The sequence below is a fragment of the Hetaerina americana genome, unplaced genomic scaffold (assembly GCF_022747635.1).
Source record: "Hetaerina americana unplaced genomic scaffold, ioHetAmer1.1.p SCAF_1, whole genome shotgun sequence".
In the NCBI taxonomy this organism is placed as follows: Eukaryota; Metazoa; Arthropoda; class Insecta; order Odonata; family Calopterygidae; genus Hetaerina; species Hetaerina americana.
The window spans coordinates 109486388-109501018 of NW_027286069.1; the positions used below are offsets into that span (position 1 = coordinate 109486388).

At 38.8% G+C, this 14631-nt stretch overlaps 1 protein-coding gene across 2 annotated transcripts in view; it reads left to right on the forward strand.

The window, feature by feature from the left end:
* The window catches only part of dbo (Kelch-like protein diablo), a 46346-nt gene extending 31960 nt beyond the window's left edge, over positions 1-14386 (forward strand). For both annotated transcript variants that reach the window (XM_071594523.1, XM_071594518.1), the window contains exons 8-13: positions 537-720; positions 4621-4764; positions 7693-7826; positions 9304-9512; positions 12521-12708; positions 13105-14386. In XM_071594523.1, coding sequence (XP_071450624.1) covers positions 537-720; positions 4621-4764; positions 7693-7826; positions 9304-9512; positions 12521-12708; positions 13105-13147 — 902 coding nt within the window. In that variant the 3' untranslated portion in view covers positions 13148-14386. The remainder of the gene's footprint in view (positions 1-536; positions 721-4620; positions 4765-7692; positions 7827-9303; positions 9513-12520; positions 12709-13104) is intronic.
* Positions 14387-14631: the final 245 nt, after the last annotated feature.

A 14631-nucleotide genomic window follows, 5' to 3' on the forward strand; every position in this document is an offset into this window, starting at 1 on the left:
AACAAAAGTGTAGGAAGGAGGGTGATAAACATAGAGGAAGCAACTAGTAGAATATTACTAGTAGAGGTAAAAGCAGAGCCAGTGAAGTTGGTCATTGTTCAGGTCTACATACCACCAAGCAAATCATGAGGAGAAAGAAGTTGATTGGGTATATGATAAGTTAGACAACATAATAGGGTGTGTTCCTACGGATAAACATCTGATAGTGATGAGATGAGATAAACTTCCAGAAAGAGAAGGGCTAATGTTAGCATAGGAGTGCAAAAAGTAAAGCAGGTGGACAGTTTACATGTATGGGAAGTGTTTTGGACCAAAATGGTCAAATTAGAAGGTACATAAGGAGAGGAATTGCATTAGGCAAAAAAGATTTCTCTAGGAGGAAGGAATTGATGACGGGGATGTTGAGTATGGTTTTTAAGAAAAGGCTCGTTAAAAGTTTGATATTAGGTTATGGGGTTATTTAAGCTCTTTTCCCTTACGGAGTAGCCATCTAAATGTCTTGTTCACATCCATCATTGTATGTCCTTGTCTTGCAGTTGGGGGTTGGTGCAGTGGTGATGCCATAGCATCCGTTGAGAGGTTTGACCCACAGACGGCTGACTGGAAGATGGTGGCCCCCATGAGCAAGCGTCGGTGTGGTGTTGGCGTGGCCGTTCTCAATGACCTGCTGTATGCTGTCGGTGGCCATGATGGGCAGTCTTACTTAAACAGTATTGAGAGGTAGGGTTGCATTTTTAACATTTGATTAAATATATGTAATATAACTTTGCTCCTGAAAATCTCTAATTCCTATTTGAATTGAATGCCAAGTCTAATTAGGAGTCTTTATTGAATTCAGAATCATATAAAAATTTAATATATGTACCCTCTAGTGAATGTTCATTTTTTAACCCTTTTAGTGCTCACTTATGCCAGCAGTTCTATCGAAAAATGTGGTGGGTATTTTAGTAAAATGCACTGTCATAAGAAAAATATTATGTGATAATGAAGTTTGGAATTGGATATAAATTGAAATATTTAATAATAATACTGTAATGGAACCTCCAACAGCGAGCATAATTGGTTCTGTGATCTTTCTCGTAAAGCAGAACACTGGCTCAGTGAATCAACCTTTGCTGATGAATTAATGCAAAATACGGCGATTTGTTCCATGCCAAAAAAATAAATAATGTACAAGTACAAGGATATCTCCTATGCCAGGGACCCGTTGTACTCACACAGGAATGAAAAACAAATTATATTAAAAAATCAAAAAAGAAAAAAGAGGCCCAAGTTCACGTTTGCAGTCACTGTCATGCGGGTGTGTTAGACTTTTGTGAATTGCACTCATTCATTCATTCAGGGTTTACAAGGAGTCCTCCTATGCCAGTGACCCATCAATCACACAGATGAATACAAAATTATAAAATGGATGTACACACGATTTTGTTCATTCCCTCATTCACTCAATCACTCGGGTTTGTGTGGAAATATTTGTTTGTTGTATAAAACCTTTGTAAATGGCACTCGCCCACTCGTTCAGGGTTTACAAGGATTTTACTATGCCAGGGACCCATCAATCACACAGATGAATACAAAAAACAAGGAAGTTAGTAGTTAGGGTAGGTAAATGCCAAGAGAAAACCTGACACCAGATGTTTCGCCTGCCAAGCAGGCCTCTTCTGAGAGGAATGAAATATCCAGTGAGGAAGGGTTGAATAAATGGGTCGATGAGAAGGCTAGGGGGGAGGTGGGGAAGCTCATGGTTGGACAACAGAAGAAGGGTGGGGAGAAGTGAAGGTATTGGAGGTTCAGTGGGGGGGGGGGGGGTAGGAAAAGTACAGAAAAGTATAAAATTGGGTAAGGATGAGGTGGTTCAAGAGGGGGTTTGGTGTGCTAATGGCTGGGGGGGAAATAGAGGGTGAGAGCTAGAAGCTAATGGGAAGGTGATGCACCTCTTATTTCAAAAGGCAATTGGCAAGTTGGGGGGGGGGGGCAGAGTATGGTTAATGAGGGTGGGAGGGAGGAAAGTTAGAGGTTGGAGGAGGTGGTAAAAGAGAATGGTGTGAGTCAACTGCATTAGCAAAGGGGAAATAGGCAAGGCGTAATGGGTTCTTGGTCGCTGTTCATGAAATTTGTACTGTTACTGTTTGATACCAATATTTGTGCGTGTTATGCAAATTTTTTGCTATGTGAAGTACTCCTTGTTCTACATCATTTGAAAAATTATGTATATATTATAAAATTGAACAATATTTTTTTGCAATATTATTTTTACTTTTCGGCACAATAGTTACATATTTTTTAAACATTTTGGTGTAAAACTGCTATTATTAAATTGAAGAAATAACAAAAAGGCAATGTAGAAAGAAAGAAATATAAATATACCAGGAAAAGCTGGGGAATGTTGTAACTTCTTGCATGCCTCTACATAGTCCCACTTTGTCTGACTTATGGTGAGCCAAACAAATGATGTGCACAACATTCTTACACTTAATGCGATCTTACTCTATTGTAGCCATGTTTTTCACTTCAAACAACACAATTTTCAGTAAAATAGTCATGAATCCCATTGAGATTCTGCCAGTGTGAATGGCAAGATGAATCCACAACTGCCTCAATCAGTCTTGGGGATAATATTTCATAAGTGGCTAGAAACTGTGCCATCCATATGTAGGTTTCTTTTGTAAACAGATACCGTGGCACAGAGGTGAAAAACAAGTTGAAGTTTGCAATGGGATCTGCAGTCTGTTATGGTACATGCTCGGGACCTGGTAATACTGTGTAACTGAAGGCGTGAAGACCCCAAGTGTCGTGGCCTTCAGAGATTACATTGAACTCTGGTAGCGGAATTACATCAGTCACATCCCTGATTGTGTTATCATCTTCTCTTTCCAATATAACTCTTGGCTTTGACCTCTGCATCATAATGTCAGAGTCATCTGAATCTAAATTCACATTGTCACTCTGACTCTTGCTTTTATCATATTCCTCAGAGTAGTCATCATCGCGTGGAAATAACAATTATTTTGCCAATTCTTTTTTTTTTTTAGCACCCTGCAAGATACTGCCAGGGTGTGTGGCAGGGTGCTAAACATTCATCTGCTACATCTTTCAAAGTCTTTTGCCATTTCATGTGACAAAAATTAACACAAAAATACAAATGTACATATTTGCTTGAAATTGTGCTTGATTCAACTACATGCTTTCAAAGGAAAAACTGCAGTGAACCAATAAGCCAAAAGGGGACCAAACATCTTCTTCGCACACTATCTACAATGTACTTTCAATCTCCAGGCAGAGAAAGAGAAAAGTCCAATCACAAAGAGAAATGTTTATGATGTCATCACAATACAAAGAGCCCAAATGATTACCTAGGACGGAAGGCAAGAGAAAGAAATATGTGCGTAGTAATGCTTTCAGTAGCATGGTTTTGCTCAAGTCTTAGCAGTGTGTATCAAAACAGTTCATCATGAGGCATTCAAAAGTGTGCCAAATTAAACAGATCACACACACACACTGTGGGATATCATAGTAAAAAGACCACTCAGCAAAAGAAACCAGCATACAATTAGGCTGAGCTTCCCCACAGGCAAACAGTTCAATGTAAAAAATAACAGTGAGATTTATACTTTGAAAGAAAGTATTGACATTTAAAAAGCATATGATAGGAAGCAGAGAAATCATACTTTTGATAAGAAAAACAATGGAGAAGATTTTATAAAAAATTAACAAATTATAGTGATTTAACCAATAGCCTACATTTGAGCCAATATATCAGCCCCCTGCACTTTTTGCCCAAGATGCAAAAGCCAGTATATTGGCCCACTGTTGCACTAAAAGGGTTAATGAAAGAAATTAAAGTGCAATTTATATTTTATTATTTATCTGCAAGGTGCCTACAAAAAGCAAGGGCCATTTGCTCATTAAAAAATTACATTCATGAGAAAAAGTTTCCTTCGGCAAATTTAGTTTGCTACAAACATACTTCACTTTACTACATAATTGTGGATCGCTCGATCTCAATACTCAAATGGCAAGGTAGCTCAAATTCTCATGTGTTAAGTTTTCCTCAAATACTTGGGAATGTAAATATATTCCTGCTTGAAAATGGAAAGGCAAGGTGCAAAAGAACATTTTCAATATTGATAACTCACCTTTTCCTCTATTTTCATTTTCTCACATTGTAAACTTTATTTCTGGGAGTTCTTAGAAAAGTTCAAATAAGGAGTTTTACTTGTACAAATACATAGAGGTTACTAATCTTTCTCAAATAACCAGAATTCACTTAAATAGATATTTTCCATTTCAAGATAACCGTATGTGCTTAACATAGAAGCTCTAAAAAATTACGATGTAAGTAAAATTTTTCCGCAGACTTGAGTGTGGGGAAATGAAGGGGAGAGAGGGGCAGACAATTATAGTATTACCTGGTAAATGCAGTTGAAACTATATTGAAAAGAGGGCATTGACCGTTCTTCCCATCAATTTCTTTTCACTGATGGTTAAGATCTGTGGTGGTATTCAATTTTTTTCCTGGAGAGGTCTGAAACTGAATTGAGTCCTCATGTAAAGCATTGGCTCAAATTTAGAAGTGCAAAGAGTGTAATTGCAGCTCATTGTTTTGTCCACCTGTTGCAGGTATGATCCTCAGACCAACCAGTGGTCATGTGATGTGGCACCCACAACATCATGTAGGACAAGTGTGGGTGTGGCAGTTCTCGATGGATTCCTGTATGCTGTTGGAGGGCAGGATGGAGTTCAGTGCCTTAACCATGTTGAGAGGTGAGTTCCTGTTCCCATTCTACTTGGCAGTGTGTGTCCACCAACCTGAAAAAGGCAGGGGGTTTTAATCTGGGACTCTGGAGGATACTTAGCAGGAGCCACTGTTTGTCACATTTGACATTGGAGAATTCCTTGCCTGCCATTTTAAGATACATTTGGGATATGTCATTAATTTGCATGCATACTGTTTTTTGCTCTTAAGAAGTAAAAATCAACTAAGAATTCAAACTTTGCAGATGTGTGTGTAAAATACAGAGGAATACCCTGTAGGATGGAGGTCAACATTTTACTTTTTGTGAAATCAAAAAAATTATTTCAGCTAGAAGTGCCACATCATCTCTGTTTTTCAAAAGCATTGACTTATTGGTTTCTTCAGTTTTACCAGTTTTACCAAACTCCCTGAGGCACTAGCAAAGTCTTGATTCCTCAATGTTTGGCTCTGTAAGAATCTAATTACACCCCTGATCATAAATATAATTAAAGGCTGATACCTACATTTGCTTCTAATTTGCAAGAGATGCAAACTGCAAATTTTATCAACAAGTTCTATATCACCTGTCTTTGTGGAATTCATTTATAAGTGTTGGCAATGGGTACATGATCTGTTTTTCTGACTCCCATTACATCCCTCATAAAAGGACAGCCCTTTGATTTTGTTTGCTGACATGTTAGTGACTAGAGTTACATCACATTTGTTGTGCCAATAGAACATTGTTAAACTCTTAAGTGAAACCCTTGGAAGCATGTTAGGTACCCCTTGACCCTTTCTGTTAACATTTTAGTGGAGCTTTTTGAATCTGATGATCCCTGATAGCCAAGTTCAACCTCTTCTCCAATGTGTGGAGTTTATTGAATGCAATGACGTAACCCACCAAAAAGGACCCCACAATCAACTTCCAGAAGAACTGCAAAAGTGTTTTAGCATCCTGTAATCTGACGATGCTTCGTAGGGAAAATTATTGTTTCATTCAATTGAATCCCAGAGCACCAAGGTTCTTCGGATTACCCGAGACTCACAAGCAAGACATCCCAATGAGGCCAGTAGTGTCCAGTATTTCTGCACCAAATCACCTGATTGCCAAAAAAGTGTATTCCCTGTTCTGGGCATACTCAGACTTTGTCCCAAAATATGGAGTTGAAAATTCCACTGACTCAGCTGACTACGCTGATATGTGTAACCCTCCCAATGAAGTGCATCCTAGTTGGTATCCCTGGATGTAAGGACTTTACGAGGGTGGTGCAATAAGTACCTGTGTTGGAAATGAAGAAAACGTTTTTTCAAAAACTTTTCTTTCCTTTTCAACATAGTCCCCTTTTAGAAAGATACACTTCTCCCAACTTTCCGGCCATATTTTTAACCCCTCCAAAAAATAGGATTTGTCAAACTCTCCGAAATACACCTCTATCTTGGCAATACCCCTTCGTTTGAGCTAAATTTTTTTCCCGCGAGCCATTTCTTCATGTTAGAGAATAAGAAGTCGCTGGGAGCCAGATCGGGTGAATATGGGGGGTGTGGCGGCAATTCATAACGTAGTTCATGCAGTTTGGCGGCGACAACTCCGGATCAGCTTTTTGTCCACCATGAGCAATCGCGGCACCAATTGGGCCGACAACTTTTTCATCGCCGACCTATCATGTAAAATATTAATTGCCGTTCCGGTCAACACACCCACGGCCTCTGCTACTTCGTGCACTTTCGTTCATCGATCAGCGAGAATCATGGCGTGGACTTTTTGAATGATTTCCTTGGTAACCACGTCTGCCGGGTGTCCTGGTCGCTCCTCAACAAAAACTGATGTTCGCCCACGTTTAAATTCGTTGAACCAATATCTAACGGTGGTCATAGATGGCGAAGTGTCCCCATAAACAGCATCCAACTTTTCTTTAACTCCTCGCATTTCTTCCCATCCGAAAACAAAAAGCGAATTACCGAACGATACTGCTCTTTTTCTATCTTAGCAAAAATCATGAAACACTTCTTACTCGAATGGCTGCCAAATCCAAACTAACCTTTAAATCAGTCTGAAATTTGTTTCACCGTCGTTTGATAGATGGCAGCACACGATGATAACATAAACTTCCCTCAGGAATGCCCTTTGTCGTCAAACACGGGTACTAACTGAACCACCCTCATATTTACTAGTTTTCCTGGTAAAGAAGCATTAGTGCTACCAGAAGCCACACTAGTCAGGAAAGGCGTAGCGGTCCCAATGATTTCAGAGCTGTGTTTGTTAATGGTAGTTTGTGTGTCTCAGAACATATAATCAATCAATTCAGGCATAAATTTGTGGAATTGTTCTATGATAGATAATGTCAAAATAAAACTTAGTAAATCCCTTTGAAAAATAAACTTTAATGTGACCCAGGTTCCACTGCGGTGCAGCATCATCAGGCAAAGAAGTTACATCCATGAGGTCTATAGATGCATGTATTAGCTGTGGAGATGAGTCAGTGATTAGGAGAGGGATGGGTTGGGTATAAAGGGAGGAGTATAACACCGTCCTTGACTGCCAAGTGTGTAGTTAGGGACAAAGTGAGGGTGGGGAGGGGGAAAGGCAGAGAGGCGCATCTCGTGGTGGGGGTTGGGCTTCTCCGAATTGAGACCCATTCATCCTGCCTGTTGGACTTATCATTCATGGATCATGTTGTCTATGGTGTCCACAATTATTGGGTTTTGCAGTGGTTTTAATATGCAGAGGTGGCTTTTGTGGGTGGGCCATGCGGAGTATTAGGTGTGATGTTGGTTTTTTGTTTCAGCGAGCATCTTATGAAGCAGCATACATTTTGTCGCTTATTTCACTATCTTTTTTACATACTCCCTCAATTAGTTCACTTTTATACTGACATTTCTTATCCGTGGAAGCATTCTTGTCTAATTTTTCCCATGACCTGATCTTTTGATTCCATGTGCTTTTCCCCTTGGCACAGGTACGACCCAAAGGAGAACAAGTGGACTAAAGTGGCACCAATGACGACACGGCGCTTGGGTGTTGCTGTTGCCGTCCTGGGAGGATTCCTTTATGCAATTGGTGGCTCAGATGGGCAATGTCCCTTAAACACAGGTATCAATGCTCTATTACCTTAGTTTTATTGAATGTTGTAAGTAAGGTTATTGTGGCACCAGCAAACTTTTTGTGAGATCACAGTATCAACCATTGAGTGCTTTTTGATACCATAGCATTTAATTTTGTATAACATTTAATTTTGCGGGACTTAATCGTTGGCTTTCTTGAAATCCAAAGATACTACATCCACTTGTTTATTTTTTTGCCCCTATCTAAGGGTAAATAAAAAGTCCTAATTGGGCTTTGCAAAATCTGTTCTTCCTAAATCCATGCTGGTTGTGCCTTAGTATCCTCCTACTGTTGACAAATCACATAACGTTACTAACAATAATGTGCTATAATATCTTACATGGAATGAATGTTTAAGAATTGGCTGCTAACTGGGGAGATTCTCACTATCGCCATCTTTCTAGATAGGAGTTAGGCGAGTCAGCTTCTAGTTTCAGGGTACTAAGCCTTCTTCTATCGACCTAAAAAATTAATTGCATAGTTGCAGGCATGATATTATGGAATTTGAGCATAATAATGAACAATATAGACACACTTTTCTACAACATTTTTATTGAAATCATGTCTGGTTTCCTGACATCCTGAAGGTGATGTCGTACGTTGAAACTGATCATGGTTTAAATAAATATCTAGGGGAAAATTGCTACTATTTTGCTCATTATGAAGAAAAATATTTTCTAAAACATAAAAATATCTTCAGCTATTCCTTCATTATTCTAGAAGGTATTTCTTCTGAACCTAGTGCTTTGTTGACTTTGATGCTACAGAGCTGATGTTTTATTCTTTTCTTGGCCAGTATTATGTCGCTCATGTGTTCCAGGGTGTTTGAGGGAGCTTGTACTGTGCATTCTTTAGGACCTTATGACAATCTAAGGACTCTATGGAAGGGCAGACCCTTGTGGTTGAGAGAATCTTGGAGGATATCACAGAACAATAAACTAAATGCATTAAAGCCAGTAACATTAGCGTGGCCCATTTCTGTCTGTAGAAGGTGAAGGGAAGAGCTGCAATCAGTCTTACAAGGATCAAGTGTTATGTGCGTACTTACTCATATAAATGTTTTTAGAAATAAGATAAGGTCCCCATAGTGATGATTAAAACTCATCATTTAGTGAGGTGTCTCCTGATGGATTGTAAATTTGTTTGGAATGCTGTACTTTAATGGGAACTATCCCCATAGTCATGGGGATAGCCTGTAGAATGTCAATTGCATCGTAATATTTTTCCAAAACTATGCTTTTTAATGTGTATGTGTATATGTAATACTTGTATATTAATTTATATAACATGTTTTATAGATTCTTTCAATTTTTACTTGTGTTCTGAGTGTGTTGCAATAAGTTGTCTGGAATAGACTGAGTTTGATAGGTTTTGAGCATTGCAAAATGACCTTTGTTGTGAAAGCACTCACAAAGAAAAGTACCTGCCTACCCATGAATTTATTCCTTGTTGTTATTTTATCTAGTTGAAAGGTATGATCCTCGCCAAAATAAGTGGGTTGCAGTTTCTCCGATGTCTACAAGACGCAAGCACCTGGGCTGTGCAGTGTTCAACAATGTCATATATGCGGTTGGAGGGAGGGATGACTGCATGGAGCTATCATCAGCTGAGCGGTACTCTCCGCATTCCAATTCATGGAGTCCCATAGTGGCGATGACATCGAGGCGGAGTGGGGTATGTGAACAGCCACCTCCCCTCATGATTCCCCCTCCTCCAATCTAGCTGTGGGGTGGGGTTTCTGCCTCTTTGCCATCTGTTATCTCACTCAAGGATAGAAGATATTTTGGATGATTGACAAGTTTATAATATGTTAATTCTTACAGTAAACAAGAGAGGTATAAATGTGAAACATAAGTTGAGTATAAACCTCATAAAATGATCAAATCAAAATTTTATGGCAATAATTGATGCAATTGCTGTCCTGTAATTAGGAAAACCATTGTATGATTAGTGCCTTCCCCAATAGTTCTTTTAATCTGTTTTCATGTGTTTAAGTACTTGGGTAAGTAATATATCTCATTTTTCTTTATGTACAGATTATGATCTGCAATATGGGGCAGGTATGATAGTCAAGACCTGATTGTCTTTTGTTCAAATAATTAGACATCTTTATTTCTTTTATTTGTTTTGAGTCCCATATTACTTTCATTTTACTTCTTTGTTCTTTTTATAAATTATAGTTCCATTATACCAGCCTGATAAACCTAAATGTCGAATGAATATTCTTTTTATGGTAGTCCGATGCTGAATGCAGATTTTGTATGTGCACACAGACTAACCACTGCAACATTTCAATTGCTCATCAAAAAATACACAACCCAACACCTTACTCTACAATAATCTCCTCTTCAAGTCAGCGTACTTTTAATCTCCCTTCATTCTGTTCAAGATGCATCTTCTTTTCTTCTCCTTACTACTGCTGCCTCACATGTCACAGTCTTCAACATTCTATTGTTGCTCAAAATTCTCTGTGTCCACCTTCCAGGCATCTTCTGGATTTTACCCAACAATCCCTTCTCATTTCTAATCATGCCAAGGACTTCATTTTTTTTCCTGTTGTTTTTACCTTTTTAACTCTTCTAGGTCAAACAAAAGTCTTTAACCATACTAAAAAGAAAGACTTATACTTTTCCACAGATTTTATTATATGGTACAACGCGTTTCAGGGACTTGCAGCATCATCAAGTACAAATTTGCTAAACAGTCAGTGCCAGACTATATACCCTTAGGACAGAGTGAGGGCGGGGAGGGATGGAAGGGCCTGAGAGGGATGGGGGGGCTCATGAGCGTTGAGGGGTTGTGTTGACCATTTCCAGGCTAGTTTCTCGGAGAGGAGTGGGGAGGGGTATGGGAACGATTACTCATTACAAAGGGTCGTGATGGGGTTTGCCAAGTGCCTTCTTATCTCTAATTGCTTGAGAGCGTCCATTTTTAATCCTTTTGGGAGTGTGTGTAATATCTCAGGGACAAAGTCACTGCTGTGGTCTAATTCCAGTAAATTCTTGGCAAAGAGAGAGTTGGTATCCTGATTTTTGTGACAGCTTGCGTGTTCACTTGTAACGTATAAAATATTCCTACCTGTCTGACCGACATAATTGCTGTTGCAATCCTTGCATTTCAGTTTATAAACACCTGATTTGAGAAGGCTATCCTGGGTGTCTTTACCATTGACTAGAAGTTTGGAGAGGGTTATGGGTGGGTAGAAGGCTGCTTTGAGTGAGGTGGGTAGGCAGTTGGAAATCCTATATGAAATATCTCCCAGAAATGGGATCGAGCACCACTTAAAATCATTAGATACTGTGGGCTGTGAAACGAAAGTAAATAGGAAAAGTCTTTCATACTCTTATCCATCAATCTGTTTAATCCATCAAAGATGCATCAAGAAAATTACTCAAGGCAACCTAAAATTGCTCCAACAAAGCTGAATTCCGATGAATGTGTGAATTTTGTATTTATGCTGTATTAAAGTAGGAAACAGTTACAGTGGTACCTCATGCAAGGAGCATAATTTGTTCTGCGATCTTTCTCATAAAGCAAAACTCTCTTTTAGAGAAAGTATTTTTCGCATATAAATTAATGTAAAATACGATCAAGGGTTCCACGCTTAAAAAAATAAATATGTGCGAGGTATATTCAAAGAAAATTATATGTATGTACATTATTTAGGGCCATGGATCATGTTCATCTTTTCTTGAATCACCGAATGAAGCAACTGGGAATGTGAACTCGACTTGTAAATGCAATGAAGGATCAAAATACATGTAAATAGTATTAAATTATGTGTACCAACTTCCTTTATACTATAAAGCGGTCTCGAGGCGTTTGTCTTTGTTGATACTTCTAAATTTTGTAAAAACACTCAGAATTATGATTAAATAAATTTCTGTGGTGCATCACCTGCCTTTTAAGGGCGATGCCTCATACACGAGGTACAATGTAATAGTTTCCCGTGACCCCCACTTAACATTTAGCCAGCCTTTTGCTCTTAACACCTAAAGGATCAGGGAGTTTCTGAATGGTAAACAAGTAGGGGTTTAGTTATCAAATTGCCACATGCGATAGCAGCACGATATTGCTTTAATTGGTTTGTGGCCTGGAAATGCATTCTCTTCTACTGTTACATGTGCACATATAGGTTTGTTTCAGCATCTTCTTCCAGAAGAGACCTGTCTTGTCTCAATTAAAAACCGGTTGGGGCAGGTAACTGTCAGAATCTGTGACCTTCTGAAGTCACCAATGAAGTTTGAGTCAAAGCTTGCTGCGTCACCATGCCTGACAACAACGTGGATGCTGATTCTTTTCATAAACTTCTCCAACCATGCACAATGCCCCTTAAATACTTAAACATTTCTTCAGCCTTTGATGATTGATTCTAACATCTAATGAACGAGGTCTGCAAATGTGACTCTTGATCCTCTTCGCATAAATGAGTTTCTCGTCAATAGTGTCACATTGCAGTTGCTTTTTGTTTATCCATATGAGAAGCAACCTTTCCAATTTGTTGAGAATACATAACGGGTGAAATCCACAATTATACTGCAGAGCATTTTTGTATCCTTTCAGTGACAGCTATTTTCACAGATCTTTTTGCATTGTGTTTCAATATGCTTTGCTAATATCTTGGCTATAATTCATATAAATGTTTAATTTTTTTTCCCCTATTCTTGCCTTTTGGGTATCAGGTGGGCCTTGCTGTTGTCAATGGACAACTCTATGCAGTTGGTGGATTTGATGGAACTGCCTACCTAAAAACCATTGAGGTGTATGATCCAGATCAGAATCAATGGCGCCTCTGTGGTGCCATGAACTACCGTCGCCTGGGTGGTGGTGTTGGCGTCATGCGAGCACCACAGACTGAGAATTACTTCTGGTATGGTCATTTTTTTACCTGGTGTACAGTTGTTTTGTGTGCATGTTAATGAATTATCATGATTTAGTTCGAAGGCTCATTGTGCTCTCATGAGTACAGTAAATTCACTCAAGCATATCTAGACAAAAACTGAAAAAAGGTACACTAAGAGGAATACTCACTGAAACGTTAAGACTCACTTTTTTGTGTTTGTATTTCACCAATATTAATAGAATTATTGCATGCCATAAAAACATTGATTCCAGCATTCATACTTATGGTGCCTCACTGGTCATTAGATGCATCCATCTATTTACTTGCATCCCCCTCGGGATAGTGACCACTCACCATAAGAATGGGGGGAGAGGTTGCCTCGTAAACCTGCCTTTATGTTTGGTTACACTTTCTTCATTTCAGCATTTTTTCATCATGTTTTGCCACCCATGACAAGAAACTGTGAGGTACTGGTGACTTCTCAGAATGGAATTCTTCCATGGGTGGATTTGATGTGACAAGGATTGTGGATTCCGAAACTGCACGTGGAAGAAGAATCAGGGCAAGTATGTGTCAGTGCAGAAGTTGGAGGGCATGAAATGTGTGCAAGTGGTCGTGTGCTTCTGTTGAGTATTGCAGTTGTTTGCAGCCTGTCCCAAGTGGAGAAGATGTGACCCATATCCCTGCCCTTTTGTGGACACTGCAGAGTCAATTCTGCTGGCATTTTGATGTGACCTTCTGCTCAGTGCTGTATTGTTGCGTAAATCTCATCAGTTTGGTGCAAATTGCAAGTGGTCCTTAAACCATTTAATGCATGCTTCCCACATCTCCGCACAAGATCTCTCCACTGGATTGATTGACCTGGAAAGGGAGTTCACCATTGGATTGGCTTAGGAATGGAGAGATACAGGCCTGAAGTTCCATTATTTTCACATAGCCAAATTTACCTTCTCTTTGGGAATCATTTCACTTGTTTTCAGTTGGCAGGTGTGCAGGGAGAATGCATCAATCGAATTTGTGCAATGAGCTTGGACCAATTGCATTTATGTGTACATATATATTAAACATTCCCACTGCCAAGACACTGTATCTTAATTTCTTGTCTGTTGAAAAGTGTTGCTATTCTCAGTGCTATGAATATTGTCCTCTGCCTTTGAACTCCTGCTGTTCAATCCCTGATATTTAATGGTGGAAGGACTTTGCAGTAGCTTAGGCATCATTTTTAAAATATTTGGTGAACAGACTGGAAAATTCATTTTGTCATTGTCTCATATTAATGAGTGTTTTATAGCCTTGTGATATTTTAAGTGCTTTTGTGGCTGGTTGCAATTTTAAAAGACTGATCCCAGTTGCTGCCAAACATGCTGCTACTTATGCTCAGACTATTTTATGTTGGATCAAGACTTCATAAACTCCTCTTGGTGAAGAATTTGTTGCCCACAAGTGTGTGAGAACTTCTTCTAAAACTAGTGTACAGAAACTAATTATGGCCCTGGAAATTGTTAGTTTTGAAATTGAAAATCTTTTATCTAGACACGTGAGTCTTCTAATTGTTATCATAATGTTTCAATAGTTTGATTTGATGGATTCCCATTTTGGTTTTTGGAGAAACCATCCCACAAATTGTATTAAGTGGAAATTAAAATTGTTACATTCTGAAAGATGTCAGAGTGCTAATGACTTGTGGTAAATAAAAGAGCACATTGTTGGTCGTATGATTATTTATAATTCCTGTGAAATAATTTTTTTTATGATTAGCAGTAGGTGAGGTGCATAATATTATGGATGCTATGACCCAAAATCAGAGGCATATTCATTAATAATTTTTTCAGGATTTCATTCATGTTGACTGTTGTAAATTAACCATCAGCATGATAGAAAATGCAAAATGGCAAAATAACAGGTATGCTTTATACCCATTCTTCTAATACATTTGCATATGCACTTGCC